The sequence below is a fragment of the Crocodylus porosus genome, unplaced genomic scaffold (assembly GCF_001723895.1).
Source record: "Crocodylus porosus isolate Cpor-Errol unplaced genomic scaffold, CroPor_comp1, whole genome shotgun sequence".
Lineage (NCBI taxonomy): Eukaryota > Metazoa > Chordata > Crocodylia > Crocodylidae > Crocodylus > Crocodylus porosus.
Window position 1 is genome coordinate 207,050,599 of NW_017728886.1, and position 16,781 is coordinate 207,067,379.

The following is a 16,781-nucleotide window of genomic DNA, read 5'->3' on the forward strand; positions in this document are numbered from 1 at the left end:
TCCTGCCAAGGCAGGGGGTCGGACTAGATGATCTACCTAGGTCCCTTCCGACTCTAGCTACTATGAAACTACTATGAAACTATGAAACATGAATTTGGCAGGAAGACAAATCTGGTGAAAAAGTAGTGTCTTTTCTCGCCCTGTGAAGTTCTGTGTAGGTTTAGCTGAGATGTAAACTGTTTAAAAGTTACCATTTTTTTATTGTGGTCCTGTTCCTCAGAAAATGCTGACAGAGTGCCAAAGTAGCAACTAAACACAACATCCTAAGGCCAGGTCTATACAACTGGGAGCAATGGCCTCAAACTGCAACAGAGGAAATTGAGGATGGAAATTAGGAAGAACTTTTGGACTATGAGGGTGGTTTAAGAAAGCAACGGAGGGACACTGTGGAACTTCATTTGACCTTCTGACTACTACCCCATGCTGCTTATACATGTGGGCACCAATGATACTGCCAGAGGTGACCCTGAGCTGATCAAGAGCAACTACAGGGCTCTGGATGCAAGGGTGAAGGGGACAGGGACACAGGTGGTCTTCTCCTCAACCCCTCTGGCCAAGGTGAAGGGCCTTGGTAGGAGAGGGAACATCCTCTCCATGCAGATCAATGCATGGCTGTACACGTGGTGTCACCAGCTTCTTTGATCATTGGATGTTGTTCCAAGAAGGATTGCTAGGAAGAGACAGGATCCACCTGACAAAGAGAGGGAAGAGAATCTCTGAAGACAGGCTTGCTAATCTAGTGAGGAGGGTTTTGAACTAGGTTCACTGGTGGATGGAGAACAAAGCCCCGGGGTAAGTGGGGAAGCAGGGGACCTGGAGGAAGCAGAAGTAGGAGGGGGAACAGGGGAGGATTCACTCTTCCTGAGAAAGCAGGGCAATTGGCTAGTCACCTCAGATGTCTGTACACAAATACACAGAGCCTGGGAAGCAAGTAGGAAGAATTAAGTCCTCACAGTCAAGGAACTATGATGCGATTGGAATAATAGAGACTTGGTGGGATAGTTTGAATCACTGGAGCACTGTCATGGATGAAGAACTGTTCAGGAAGGACAGGGGAGAAGAGGAGGAGGAACTGCACTGTATGTAAAAGAGCAGTATGATTGCTTAGAGCTCCAGTATGAAAATGGAGACAGGACTGTTGAAGTCTCTGGGTCAAGGTTAAAGGGGAGAGCAACAAGGGTGGTGTTGTGATGGGTGTCTCCTATAGACCAGTAGACTAGGATAAGATAGGTGAGGCTTTCTTCAGACAAGTAGCAGAAGTTTCCAGATCACAAACCCTGGTTCTCATGGGGGGCTTCAAATCACCCTGACTTCTGCTTGGAGCAGTGCATAGTCAATCCAGGAAGTTTTTGGAGAGTGTTGGAAACAACTTCCCGGTGCAAGTGTTGGAAAGACCAACTAGGGGCTTTGTTCTTCTTGACCTGCGGCTCACAGACAGGGAAGTTGGGCAGCAGTGACCACGCAATGATAGAGTTCAGAATCCTGACAAAAAGAAGAAAAAAGAGCAGCAGAATATGGACCTGGACTTCAGATTTTGACTCTCTCAGGGAACTGATGAGCAGGACCCCCTAACAAGCTACTCTGAGGAGGAAAGGAGTCCAGGAGAGCTGGTTGTATTTTAAAGAAACCTTAGTGAGGGCGCAGGAACAAACCATCCTGATGTGGAGGAAGAATAGCAAATGTGGCGAGTGATCAGTTTGGCTTAGCAGAGAACTCTTCAGTGAGATCAAACACAAAAAGGAAGCTTACAAAAAGTGGAAGCTTGGACAAACAACTTGGGAGAAGTATAAGAGTGTTGTTTGGGCAAGCAGTGTTGAGGTCAGAAAAGCCAAAGCACAACTGGAGCACCCAGCAAGGGACTTGAAGTATAACAACAAGAGTTTTTACAAGTATGTTAGCAAGAAGAGGAAGGTCAGGGAAAGTGTGTGCTCCCTTACTGAATGAGGGAGGCAACCTAGTGACAGATGATGAGGAAAAGGCTGACGTGCCCAATGCTTTTTTTACCTTGGTCTTCACAGGCAAGATCAGCTCCCAGACTACTGCACTGGGCAGCACAGTTTGGGGGAGAAGGCGAGCAGCCCTCTGTGGTGAAAGAACAGGGACTATTTAGAAAAGCTGGATGTGTACAAGTCCATGGGGCCAGATGCAATGCATCCAAGGGTGCTGAGGGAGTTGGCTGATGTGACTGCAGAGCCACTGGTCATTATCTTTGAAAACTCACGGTGATCAGAGGAGGTCCAAGACAATTGGAAAAAGGAATATAGTGCCCATCTTTAAGGGATGGAAGAAGGAGGATCCAGAGAACTACAGACCTGTCAGCCTCACCTCAGTCCCCAGAAAAATCATGGAGCAGTTCCTCAAAGAATCCATTTCTAAGCACTTGGAGGAGAAGAAGGTGATTAGGAACAATCAGCATGGATTCATCAAAAACAAATCATGCCTGACCCACCTGATTGTCTTCTACAATAAGATGGCTGGCTCTGTAGATGCAGGGAAAGCAGTGGACATGATATACCTTGGCTTAAGCATGGTTTGCAAGCAAGCTGAGGAAGTATGGACCAAATGGACTGTAAGGTGGATAAAAGACTGGGGTGAGAGGGCATGGGGAAGGGGTGGGGCAGCTTCTGCCGCTGCGTGCCATCGATTCAGGAGTGGCTTGTCCGATGGCTCTCACTGCTGCTCCCACCACTGTCCGGGTGGGAGTTCTGTGGGCCTTGTGAGGTGTGCACATATGATTCACAAGATAAACCCAGACATTTTAAACAGGAATTCAGTGTCAAAACATTCTGACTTGTTTTGGCTTGTCTGGGTTCTTTGCAACAAAAGAATTGCTCTATTATTTTTCTGTAGTGGTAAAAAAAGAAAGAAAAACTAAAGCTGGCATTTTCCAAAGGATTCCATGCATCTAAAAAGGCTGAGAACTACTGAATTAGACATTTGAATGGGATGGCTTAGTCAGGAATGATCCTGCCTTGTGCAGGGGTCTGGACTAAGTGAACTGATGAGGTCCCTTCCTCCCTACTTTCCTATTATCCTATGAACTGCCAAAGCTGCAGTAACAGTATCTGGAAGTATCTGGGAACTGTTGTGTGTTGGAGGCAAATTCTCCCTTCTAACTACAACCATCCCCTATACCTGGCATACAATGTAATCCCAATCTCCTCCCTGTGAGGATCCCGGGAGAAACAAGTTCTTCTGATTACACTGAGGGCAGGGCTTGCCTCTAGACCCAGTACACATACCTAGCAGTCTGCTCCATTTTCCAGGCTCAGACCAACAGCCTTCTGCTGCTGCCAGCCAACCTAAATTAACCCTCAGGCTTAAATGGTCCAATAAATGCACCATCACTGTCAGGAAACAGTCATGGTCTCTCTTCATTCAGCTTTCACAGCCCCACAGGCGGACTGGGCTATGGTGGCTCCTGCCTTAGCAGACTGGGTGAATTTCCATCCATATAAGAGGGTTTCCTGACAATGCAGTTTATCCATCCATGTTGGTCTAATAAAAGATATCACCTCCATCCACAAGCCCTGATCCCTACAGAACAGAGGATGGTTTGTTTTGGTTTTTTTGATCTCTTCTGCATTCTGTCCTATGGATAAACTGAGGATTTCCTGTATTACTGTGAGCATTACGTTTATATTTTACATTATAAATATGTAGGGACAGCAGGTTACTATGGGACAAAGGAGGCAAATTTATGCTAGTTACATAATCCCTTTTACCTTATTAGTTTATGAAAAGTAGCACATTGGTAACAGGAATATTTGAGTTACAAAATAAAAAATGATTTACTAGCAAAAATGTTATTTATTATGCTAGACCAAAATATATGATATATTTAAAAAAAATTAAACTAGCTAAAAGTAAGACCTCCTCAGAATAAATATATTTGAGCTTATTACATTTTCCCAACTGAAATGGAAGCTTACCTCCTCGTAAACTTTCTTCGCATTGCTGTTATCCCCTATCAAAAGGTAACCTACTCCAAGGTCATTCTTTAATGAAGTATCATTGGGAAACAGATTAACTAATTTTTGCAGAGTAACCAGAGATCCTCTCATGCGACCTAATTTGATTCAACAAAAATAAATTATGAGAGAATGTCATTTGTAAATACTAAATACAACCTACTTATCTATTACATATTCTGAGAAAATACAAGTTAAAAGAGTTCTCTAGTTTTATTAATGATCACTTTTGATGCAAACACAGAATGGACTTTAGTATATATGAATACATTTATTTAGTTTATTGTCATTTGTATAGTCTTACAGTAAATACCTTAAGGGAACTGCATATCAAACATATCATCCAGTATTATGGGAGCCTCTAGTGGAGAATTAGATGTACTGCAGTAATTAGAATAACAAGACACTGATTTTATAGTTTCCTTACATATTCAGGTCTCAAAGTGCTACACATTTTAACACCAATTGAGGCCTCAATTTATCAGAGAATTTAAGCATGTTCTTAACTTTAACTATGTGAAGGCTCTCACCGAAAGCAAGGATTGCACTGCTTTTCAGTTTGGAAGGTGAAGGGCTGAGAAGGGATATGAGAGATGGCTATAAAATCCAAGCAAAGACCACCATATCCTGCAAGTGGCTGACATGGTGGTGTCAACGTGAAGGCCTCAGCTTCTTTAACACTGGGCAGATGCTCTTGGGAGGAGGACTGCTATCAAGAGATGGGATCCATCTGACGAGAATGGGGAAAAGCATCTTTGGGCATCATCTGGCCAACCTAGTAAGGAGGGCTTTAAATTATGTTCCACAGAGGATAGTGATCAAAGCCCTTCAGCAACAGATCACACAGCCCAGAGGGGAAAGGACTCAAAATAAGTCACTTAACTCTGGAAAAGAGCACCACAGGACTGCAAAAAGAAGAAGAAAAGGGAAGTGAGTAGGCCAAAATGCAAAATAAATCCTATGCATGGATGGGGAATAGACAAGATAAACTGGATGCTGGAGCCTGTGAAACGAATTATGATCTGATTGGCATCATAGAGACCTGGTGGTACAGCTCTTATGACTAGAACATCAACATGGAGAGTTGCACTGTTTTGGAAGACCGGGGTTGAGAGAAAAGGTGGTGGTATTACCTTGTAAGTCAAACACACATATACTTGTTCCCGAGGAGGAAGAAGACAGAAAAGCAGAATGCATTTGGGTGAGGATGAAAGCTGAAAGATACAGCACCAATATAATGGTGGGGATTTATTATAGGCCACCTAATCAGGAAGAGAGAGTGAATGAGGCAATCTTCAAGAAAGTGACACATCTATCCAAAAGCTATGGGATGGTAGTAATCGGAAATTGCAATTTTCTGGACATCTGCTGAAAGAACAAGGCAGCCAAACATAAATGCCCAGCTGATTCCTAACTTGTGTGGAAAACAACTTTCTATTCCAGAAAGTGGAGGATACAACTAGGGGATAATTTAGCTTGGATCTTGTCCTAACAGGGAAGAACTGGTGGGGGATGTGAAGGTGATGGGTAATTTGGGAGTAAGCAATCATGATAAAATACAATTCCAAATTGTGAGACAGGGAAAGCATGAGGTCAGCAAAATTAGGATGCTAGGTTTCAGAGGCAGATTTCATTTGACCTAAGGAGTTAATAGGCATGGTATTACTGGAAGATAGATTGAAGGATAAAGGCACCAAGGAGGGCTGGGAGCTTTTAAAGGCCACAAACCCCAAAAGAAACTGTCTTGACATGATGGAATCAAAAGAAGAATGGCAAGGGATCAATGTGGCTGCACAAGAAGCTTCTAAAATATCCCAAATGCATAAAGAGAGCATACAGACAATGGAAGAATGGATAGGTGAAGGAAGCATACCAGGAAACAGCAAGAACCTGCAGGGTCAATCAGGAAGGCAAAGGTAAAGAATAAGCTGCATCTGGCAAAGGAGGTTAAGAACAACAGAAGGTTCTATAAGTATGTTGGCCAGTACAAAAGGGCCAAGGAAGCTGTGGGTCCTCTGTTAACAAGCCAAGGGGAACTTCTAACCAAAGATGCAAAGAAGGTGGGACTACTCACTAGCTACTTTGCCTCAGTCTTCACAAAAAAATTATGATGCAGCCAGACACATAATAAGGAATATCTGGATAAAGAAGGGGGCAAGCTGAGGAGATAACAAAAGAGAGAGTCAGCTGTGTCCAAATAATAAAAGTCAGCAGGGCCAGATGAGCTTCATGCCAGGGTAGTGAAGGAACTGGCAGAGGAGATCTTGGTGCCCTTGGCAATGAGCTTTATGAAGTCATAGGAGATGGGCCAGGTACCAAAGGACTGGAAAAGGTCCAATCTAGTGCCCCTCTAAAAAAAAGCCAAAAGGAGGGCCAGGGAACTATAGGCCGATTAGCCTCACCTCAATACCTAGGAAGTTACTGGAGCATATCCTAAGGAAGGCTACTTGCAAGCATCTAGAGAAGGAAGCAGCCAGCATGGACTTATGAAACACAAATTGTGTCAAGCTAACTTGATCTTCTTTGCAAAGTAACTACTTGAGTGAATGAAGGGAATGCTGTGGATACAGTGCATCTGGACTTCAGCAAGGCTTTTGACAATGTCCCACATGACCGTCTCATAAACAAACTGGAGAAATATGTGCTAGATAAAAATACTATTAGGTAGATAGATAAATGGCTCAATACCTGCAAGCAAAGGATATGTATTAATGGGATCATGTAAAAATGGCAGTAGGTTTCAAGTGGAGTCCCACAGGGGTCTGTCCTGGGCCCAGTGCTGCTCAATGTATTTATTAATGATTTGGATGACAGCACAGAAAGCTTCTTGAGCAAGTCTGCAGACAATGCAAAACTGGGAAGGACTGTGACCACACTGGAGGATGCAAGCACTATTCAGAAGTATCTTGACAGATTGGGCAGTTGGGTTACAGCTAAGAAGATGAAGTTAAAATGTGCTACACCTCAGGAGGAATAATCAAAAACACAAATATGAAAGTGGTGACACCTGGCTAGATGGCAGCATTATGAAAAAGGACTTGAGAGACTTGGGAGACCATAAACTCAATACAAGTCTGCAGTGTGATGCAGGTGTACACAGGTGAATGCAGCTTTTGGCTGCATCAATAGAAGCATTAGGTACAAGACATGGGAAGTGGAGTACTGAATGAAGTTCTGGATTCCACATTTTAAAAAGGATGTGGAGAAGTTGGAGAAGGTCCAGAGAGGTTGGAGAGGTGGGTAACAGAGACGATAAAGGTCTTGGTGCCATGTGGCCAGACATAACCTGTGCTGGTTGGATGCTGTGAACCTGAATGCAGTCCCTGCTGGTCTAGCACTGTGCACCCAAACGTGACCCCATGTGCCTGGAAACGGCTCCACACACCTGCATGTGGCCCTATACAGGGCCACATTATCTAGGCCTTGGGACTCCTACGGGTCCAGAAATTTGGCAGCAGGAGAGCAGCAATTAATGTTGCCACTCATGGGCTGGATGACATTGCTCCGTGGGCTGGATCTGGACTGTGTGCCGGTGATTAAGTACCCCTGCTCTAATCATCCCTGCATGTAGAGTTGATTGGGTGATTAGAAAATTTTACTTTAAACCTCCCCCACGAGGTCTAACAAATCACATTACTAAGATAAGTAACACTTCACAACTTATGGGGTAATACCTTGCCAAATATGTTACTAATTAGTTACTCACTGGAAGAAGTTAATAAGGTATATTATATTAATCAAACAAAACTGCCAAAAGGCTTATGGGTAATAACATGAGATCTTCTGTTTGATAATATATTATATATTGATGATAATTAACAGTTACAATCTCTTAACAGTTCATCTACAACTTCAAACTAGCCTTTTGAAACCTCAAAATATGTATGCAGAATGTTTTCTTTAGAGAAGTAAAACTTTCCGAAACATCCAGAGAGAGAGGATTATCTTGTGGATAGAAGCATTCTTAGGAGAATTGAGTTCAGCTCCTAGTACTGAAGCATACTTCCTGTGTGGCCACCGGTAAATCAATTAATTTCACAATGCTCCAGTTCTTCTGCCAAACAGACACACCACCACCTTTCTCTTCTATCTTTGCTTGAACGCTTTTGTTTAGTTGGTTGGGGTGGGGGGTAGGGGGGAATTGAGTCAGGGACCCTCTTTCACTGTCCTCATGCACAGCACTTAGCACAATATGCCCCCAGTCTTGGATAATGAATTTGTAGCCAGTACTATAACATGAATACTAACAGCATTGTAGGGTGAGATTTTTTACGATGAATGTACGGAATTTAAAAATGTAAATCTTGCTGAAAAATCAATAGAAGTGAATTCCTAATTTTTTTCAGCATTTGAAAATGTCACCTAGAAGTTCTACATATTTATCACATAGATCTAAGCCTTATTTGTCTTACCAAGGAATTGCTGCCTGTCTGCTTGTCGTTTCAAACTCAGTTTTATCAGATCAGTAGGGGCATTTGGCAGGCTGGCCACTTCCTCGTAGGTACTGATGGCTTTTTGCAGTATTTCATTGCTTCTCATCTTCTCAGCCAAGTCATCCTCAGACTGCATGGAAACACAAAACTGCTCTTAAGAAATCATCATCTTTCTCAGAATTTTCAAAAATATGTTGTGTGTGTAAATAGTAAATGTTATAAATCCTAATTAATGGGACGAATTTTAAAATTTCCAGTCTGTAAAATTTCCATGTAAGCATGGAAGAGAAATTAGTTGGTTGCTTGAGTATTGTAGTGAAGTTTATAATTACTCATATTACCCTGGAAAATGTATGTCAGCATACACAGGAGAAGATATATACATATGAATCTATTAAGAACAATGTATATTTTTAATACTGCATTCCTTGAGTGTAAATGAGATGAATAAAAGACATTCTAAAACCACAAGGCTGAGTCTCATAGAACACTACCCATCTGTTAGGGCTGTGTGAAGCTTCGGTTGCTAACTTGATTTGGCAAAGATTTGTCCTGCTTCGGTGGCTGAATCTCCGAAGCAAATCAGGAGACCCTTTAATCTTTCCAAACTGAATCGGAACCTTCCAAATTGATTCGGAGAGATTTGGAAAGATTCAATAATTCAAACCAAGACACAGCTTAAAATGTTTTTTCTACATACCTCAAGGTACCAGGCAGCTCATGAATGCTGAGATGCTGGGGCAGATGTAGTGTCTCACAGGAGCATGGGGGGGTGTCCAGTGTGCTCAGCAGCAGGCCTAGAAGTGGACCAGAAGCACTTCAAGCCCACTTCCAGGTCTGCCAGGAAGCATGCTGGGGCCTCCCCTCGTATCTCCCTGGCTCAGCGACTGGTGCCTCCTGGGTCTGGGGGGAAACCCGGGGTCTCCCCATGGTCAATCGCTGAGCCAAGGGAGCATGGGGGGTGGGGCTGACCACTCCCCAGCGGACCTGAAGTACTTCTGGTCCACTTCCAGGTTTACCACTGAGCACACGGGGGGGGGCACACTCCTGTGGGATGCTCCATCCACCCCACCATCACAGTGTTCATGAGCTGCGCCTGGTACCTCAAGGTATGTAGAAAAAATATTTAAAGATGTGTCTATGGCCGAATCACTGATACTCCGAATCAGCACTGAATCTTCACATTCGGATTCAGCTGAATTGAATCGGGACAGTGATACGAATCAATGAATTGAATCACAGTCCTGAATATGGGCCAAATGCAATAGAATATGGCTCATTTCACACACCCCTGCTGTCTATAGATTTGGAATACACTATTGTCATAGCTCAACTTACATCAACAAAATAATGTAAACTGAATATCTGGCCTTTGGTTTTTAAACCGTAACAGATAATAAATTTTTATGGGTAGTGTTTGAAAAACAAACAAACCAGGATTTCTTCTGAAAAAAAAATAACACCCCCTCCCCTAAAAATTGGACTTACTACTATGCATCCAAGAACTTTGCTCCTTAAATATTAAAGGAGACTTAGACGTGTATAATACTTTTCAAGTGATATCAGACTTCATTAAAGACAATGGAAACTCATTGAACAACTGCAATAGGAGATAATATTTCAAAACTTCACTTTTGTGCAAAACATTTCTACTTTGTATGACATGATCCATTATATGTTTATATATATGAACGCTATATATATATATAGTGTATGCGTGCATGTGTGTGTATGCATGCAAAGGACCATACACTACATATATTTCATTTTCAACACTGAATTATATTTTGCATGCCTTACTTAATATGCCTTTTACGTTCACTCAGGTTAGATGCATTTTTAAAATCTGATAAAGTGAGGATTTGCTCATGAAAGCTTATGCATCTCTGATTCAATTCTATAAGATGCATATCTACCCTGTCTTCTACCTCCAAATTTGTAGTGTTTCCCCTAATCTCTCCTATTTTTTTTTATAGACCTGTGTTCCATTCCTGCTTAGCTAAACAACAGGGCAAGGAGGAGGTGTTTTTCATGCACCAGAAGCAGTTCAACAGTAGAAACAAGTCAATCAATCTAGATTCATTATTTTATAGCAATACTGCATTAACTTAAAAAGTTTTAAACACAATAGGTGTACATTAGTGAACTTAGGAGTTCATTTGTTCATTTTTTGGAGATCACTTATGCACAGGACACATCTTCTGGAAAAAAAGGGTTTAACTGCAATAAACTCAATGAAATTTCACCCTTTTACACTCAGAAAATTTGATCCACGGCATACTAGTGTCTGTACATAACCTGTCTGGATAGCTGTGTTTTGGTTCTAGAATGATTATTATTAACCAGGAGAAACTGGTTGTGATTCCAATTCAAATGCCTCATTAATTGTAGCACAGCACAATTCCTTTCTACTGTGATGTTTTCATTTTGCTCATCCTGATTAATATGAGTTCAAATAGGCTTTTATTACACCTAGTCCTATGGGATTCTCTTGTGCTTTATGAAAATAAAATGATTATTTCTTTTTGTAGGCATCATATCAAGCCACTAAATTATTACGAAGTAAGCTTATTTTCCAGTGCCTTCATTTTTAGGAGAGTGGATAGAAAAGAAATGGTTTGAATTTAAACAAAACCAAGACCATTGTACACAACTATAGAAACAGACTACTTTGCACACAGGAATTCATAATTAGATAAACTCTGATTATTAGTTTTACATTTATAACCATTTCACTGGTACCTGTGCTTTGCCATATCTTCCTCGTGGACTTTGTGGATACTTGTTCACTAAGGCTTCAAACGCCTTCAGTGCTTCTTCAACTTTACCCTACAAGAAGGATTTTTAAAAATATTTGTTGCATCTTGTAGGCAAACATTTATCCTAAGGGATGAATTGTGTTTCATGATTAATACTCCCAGGTAAATGAAACAAAAACAGAAACACGTGATTTCATATTACTGAATAAGAGGTTTCTCTCTCGCACATTATTTATTGCTTTCTTGTTGCGGGGAAATTTATTATTCTGATTAGATATAAAACAATAATCTTGGTTAAAAACAATAGCTTTGTCTGTCTTACACATTTTCTTTCAATTAGCTGAAAACATATAAATTAAAAACTAAATATTGTCAGATATGGGTGATCAAAGAACTGAAAAACAAAGCATAAAGAAACAGAAGGTTCTAGCTAGAATTTTCATTTCCACATATGTATTTTTACTTCATATAACTCTTTCAGGGACCATAGTAGAGATTCTAGTGTAGATCTGCCTGTATGCATGTTTCATGTCTGCTTGGAATAGTCTGAATAGCTCTGGTCATTGGGACTGCACAAGTGTTCTGTATCTCCCTGTATGAGGAGGCTACAAAGGGTGGGGTGGCTGCAAACCTAATCAGTTCCTTCACAATTCAAAGTCCATGGTATCAGAGAATTCTTAAAACTGGCTTGCAGAGAATCATTGGAATACATGCTGACTACAGCATTGCAGGTAGAATTGCAAAATGTGCATATGTGCCAAAATTTGTTTGGTATTTATATGGGTGGCAAACTACTATTTAGGTGCGTAAGGTGAAACTAGTCTAGTCCTTAGCATTTTTGATGAAATGTCTTGGCCTCTAAAATAGCTACCTACCAAACATCATGAACAGACGTGGGGACAACCTGAAAGATTCAGTCCTGTTAGTGTAAGACCAAAGTGTATGAGATACATTTATGGTGTGAAGATTTCTTTTCTTCATGTATGAAATGTGGCTTAAGGAAGAACACAGGTATATTGGTTTACTCATAATAAACACCTAGTTCTTACATAGCACTTAACTTGTAGATCTTAAGGTGCTTTTACAAAGAAGGCTGATGACAGAATCAGAAAAGTAGGATTGGAAGCGACCTCAGGAGACCATCTAGTCCAACACCCTGCTAAAGGCAGGATCTTCCTGACTAAACAATCCCAGTCAAATGTTTCTCTAATATGCATGTTAAAATATCTAAGGATGAAGATTTCACAGTCCTTCTGGACAGCCTGTTCAAATGCTTAACCACACTCATAGTTAAATGTTCTTCCTAATATCCAAACTAAAGTTTCGCCTGCTGCAATTTGACACCATTGCTCCTAGTCCCGTTCTCTGCAGCCATACAAATGGGAAAAGTGCAACTCAAACCACATCTGGGAATAAGAATTTTGCATAAGGCCCTACCAGTCAATCATTCTGAAACAAGATATACAGGGAAGTATCTCTTGGCCTAGGGAGATTCTGAAGGTGAGATGGTTAATTGAGCACTCCAAAAGGGGCTCAAGAAGTGGGTCCATGAACTTGAGAAGGATGTTGTAAAAGTCTCAAATAAGAGAGCAGGTTCTGTGCACTGTAGGCAGGCATGGATCAGACCTTTAAAAACATTTCAGCACCATCAGAGGGACAGCATCTGTATTGGAGGGTGATGCACTACTGGACCTTGACTGCAGGGGAAATCTGAACTTTCCAATTGTAGTAACAAATTTAATCTTGGGTTAGATATCTAATTTTAGGCACTAGGTCTCATTTCATAGTTTCCTAGTTAGTAGGTTCGGAAGGGACCTGAGCAGATCATCAAGTCCGACCCCCTGCCATGGCAGGAAAGAGTACTGGGGTCAAACAATTCCAGCAAAGTTATTGTCTAGCCTTGTTTTAAAGACCCCCAGGGTAGGAGCCAGCACCACTTCGCTTGGAAGTTGGTTACAGGTCCTAGATGCCCTGACAGTGAAGTAGTGTCTGCTGATGTCTAGTCTGAATCTACCCTCTGCCAGTTTGTGACTGTTATTTCTAGTCATTCCTGGTAGTGCTCAGGGGAACAGGGACTCCCCCTTGCCTGCTGGTCTCCTCTGACTAGTTTGTAACAGGCCAATATAATCCCCCCTCAGCCTTCTCTTGTGGAGGCTGAACAGGTTCATGTCCTGTAGTCTCTCTTCATAGGGCCTGCCCTGCTGCCCCCTGATCAAGTGAGTGGCCCTCCTCTGGACCCTTCCATGTTGTCCACATCCCTCTTGAAGTGCAGTGCCCAGAACTGGACACAGTACTCCAGCTGCAGCCTGACCAGTGCCACATAGAGGGGGAGTATCACCTCCTTGGACCTGCTTGAGATGCATCTGTGGATGCATGACAAGGTGCGGTTGGCCTTCCTGACTGCATCCCCACACTGCCGGCCCATGTTCATCTTGGCATCAACGATGACTCCAAGATCCTTTTCTGCCTCTGCACTGACAAGAAGGGAGTTCCCCAGCCTGTAGGTATGCTGCTGGTTCTTCCTCCCCAGGTGCATCACCTTGCACTTGTCAGTGTTGAATCCCTCCTGTTCTCCTCCGCCCACCCCTGTAACCTGTCTAGGTCTGATTGTAGCCTATTCCTTCCTTCTAGCGTGCCCACATCCCCACACATCTTAGTGTCATCAGCAAATTTGAACAGGGTGCTTTTTGCTCCCTCATCCAAGTCACTGATGAAGATGTTGAACAGTGCGGGTCCGAGGACCGAGCCCTGGGAACCCCACTGCCCACATCCCTCCAGGTGGAAAATGACCCATCCACCACCACCCTCTGGGTGTGGCCCTCCAGCCAGTTGGCGACTCAGTTGACTGTGTAGGTGTCAACACCACAGTCCCCCAGTTTTTTAATGAGAACTGGGTGAGAGACAGTGTCAAAGGCCTTCCAAAAGTCCAGAAAGACTATTTCCACTGCTACCCCTGCATCTAAGGATTTGGTGACCTGGTTGTAGAAGGCCACCAGGTTGGTCTGATTTGACTCCACATATGGACAATCTCTTTCATCTGGAAGTGTTCCATGTAGATGGTTTTCTGTTTTGTACCAGGATTGCCTGGACAAAGGACAATGAGTCCTTCAAGTTAATCATCCAACTAGCATCAATACTGTCAGTTGTAGCAAAAAGTGTTACAAGTCTCTGTGAAGTGAGAGCTTGTTTGGAGACTGTGTAGGCATGACTTTGGCTGAGAGTGTTCTTGGTCACATGCTTTCTCTGACAAGCCAAGTCAAGTCTTGTCCAAGACAGGCAATCACCCCCTTACCACCAAAATTAGTAATATTCATGGGAAAATGTATAATGTGATTCTAGGAGGAAGGCATCAGGTAGGGAACATGCCCTCTCCAGAACAGAAATTAAGGAACTTTGCATTATCTCTTGCAGCAAAGATCTGTTACCAGATTCTCACACAGGTGGTATATCGATAAGCAAACAAGTGCTGCACAACTGGGAAAAACTCTACACACATCAGTTGGAGGGCTTGAAGCTCCAGTACATTTACAGAACATACAAATCTCAAGAACTGTGGAGACAATGACCCGTGTATTTAGAGATGATCCAGGCAAGCATCTCATCATATCCCAAATGCAGCTGTAACCAGCATGCCAGATGGTGACAGGGTTTCCAACAGTACTCTTTTCTGGTGACTGTCAGGGTTTAGTCACCTCAGTATTCTGAGTGCACTAGACAAGCTCAGCAAACGTTTCCTGGGTGAATAGACTGACTTGAGGCAGAGCTGTGGGGGCCTCAGGCCATCTCTGGCAAGCATCATGCAAATACTGAGACATGTCCTAAAACATTTCACCATCATGGTGAAGTGTAAACATGCCATCTTCGAAGGACAGAACTGAAGAGAGCTTTTCCTGAAGTAAAGCCTGAATATTTGGTTTGGAAAAAAAAAAGAGGACTTACACAGAAACAATCTAATATTTGCAGGTTACTTTTTATGCTTGTTTGTTTGGAATGTGTGAAAGAAGAATTCAAATGCTACCTTTTTACGCAGCTTTTCAGCAGCATCAAGTTCAGCTTTAATGGTTTTATCAAACTTGTTCAAGAGTTTTGGTTTCTTCTTCTTAGCTAAAAGAGATTTAAAACACAAAAGTCAGGACTTTTGTTGGGATTTCACAGCTGGCTGGTTGAACGTTTCCAGACAGTATTGTTGTGGTGAGACAATTCTCAAATAAGATGGTTTCAGAATGTATGAGGAAAAAGAGAGCTGGCATGTGTTCATAACAAATGCAATAACTGTTCACCTAAATGGATTTTTAGACACAACATTTTCTAGCTTGCGTGTTCAAATGTTGTTAAACAGCCTAATTAGTCCAACAAGAAAAACGTTTATAAAAACATTAGGAAAATTGTTATTTTCCATGCTGATATCGTGTCTTCCTTTCGTATTATGAATGTATTCATTGAAAGGTGGCATTAATCATTTCTACAGTTACACCTATGATTAAATATCTTCATACATAAAAAATTAAATGCACACCAGTTGACTGATGGAATTTCTAACAAGTATTCAATATAAAACAACCATTACACAACATCAACAGAAATTCAAGAACAAAAGCTACATTTCTTGGTGCCATCAAAAGATAATCAGATGAAGAAAGGAGAAGATATATATTGTTACCACTCTATACCCTTTCTCCACTTGTCCCACTCCACACTTCTTTACCTTTCTCTTCTACTCGTTCCCATTTCAACACCCTGGCTGACTTTGCATCTGCTACCTTTGTTTCTGGATGAAGTCTGCTAAATCTTGCCGGCATTCCCTAACAATAATTTTTTCTCTTCTTCAATATCGCCATATCTTAATTGCATTGTTTTCATATTTTACTGTTCTCTCAACAACCCATTTTCTCTTTCCTGTTTGCCTGACCCATTTCTCATTGTTATAACCTAAATTCTGAACTCTTTGTGGCAAAGACTGGATATACATGTCAGTAAAAAAACAAAATCAGGCATGATTGCACTCCAAATCCTTGGAAGCAGCAATAGCAGAGGGTATTCTGCTCAACTGTTCAAGTTCAAGGTAGATTACCCATGATACAGTGATTTTTTTTTTTTACAAAAGAAATAAGCATGTAAAAATTAAGTGGCTTTTAAAAATTAAATCTTGTAACAACCTTTTATACATTTTACTACAAAATGAGGGCTTTTTCAAGATACAAGCACAAAAAGAGCATGGTCGTGCAGTATGTGGCACTGCAAACACATTTGCAGCGCCACATACCTCATAGTCCAATGTTCTCTGCCCTGCAAGGGCATGCAGCCTGAGTGTGCACTGCTCCAGGTTTAGTTCCATGTTTTTTTTTGACCTCTGGATATCCAGGGGTCAACAAACAAACAAACAAACAAACAAAACAAACATGAAAAAAAAAACGGAGCAATGGACATTTGGTCAGCATGTGCTGCTGAAAAAAGTGGAGCCAGGCCTCCCAAAGCCATGCTCCAGACAGCAGAATCACCGTGGCTGCGGGCCCGGGAGGCCCCCAGTACCCTAGGTAAGCATGTTAGAAATATTATTAAAAATGCATTATCAATAGCTGTTAGCTCCCATCAATAGTGTTGTCCTCTGAATAAGCACG

At 41.9% G+C, this 16,781-nt stretch overlaps 1 protein-coding gene across 1 annotated transcript in view; it reads right to left on the minus strand.

Annotated features, from left to right (window-relative positions):
- Positions 1 to 16,781, minus strand: part of ASPH (aspartate beta-hydroxylase) — a 167,356-nt gene that overhangs the window by 35,072 nt on the left and 115,503 nt on the right. Inside the window, exons 18-21 of the mRNA XM_019543207.1 lie at positions 15,182 to 15,267; positions 11,147 to 11,233; positions 8,384 to 8,534; positions 3,933 to 4,069 (exon numbers count right to left, since the gene is read on the minus strand). Coding sequence (XP_019398752.1) covers positions 3,933 to 4,069; positions 8,384 to 8,534; positions 11,147 to 11,233; positions 15,182 to 15,267 — 461 coding nt within the window. The remainder of the gene's footprint in view (positions 1 to 3,932; positions 4,070 to 8,383; positions 8,535 to 11,146; positions 11,234 to 15,181; positions 15,268 to 16,781) is intronic.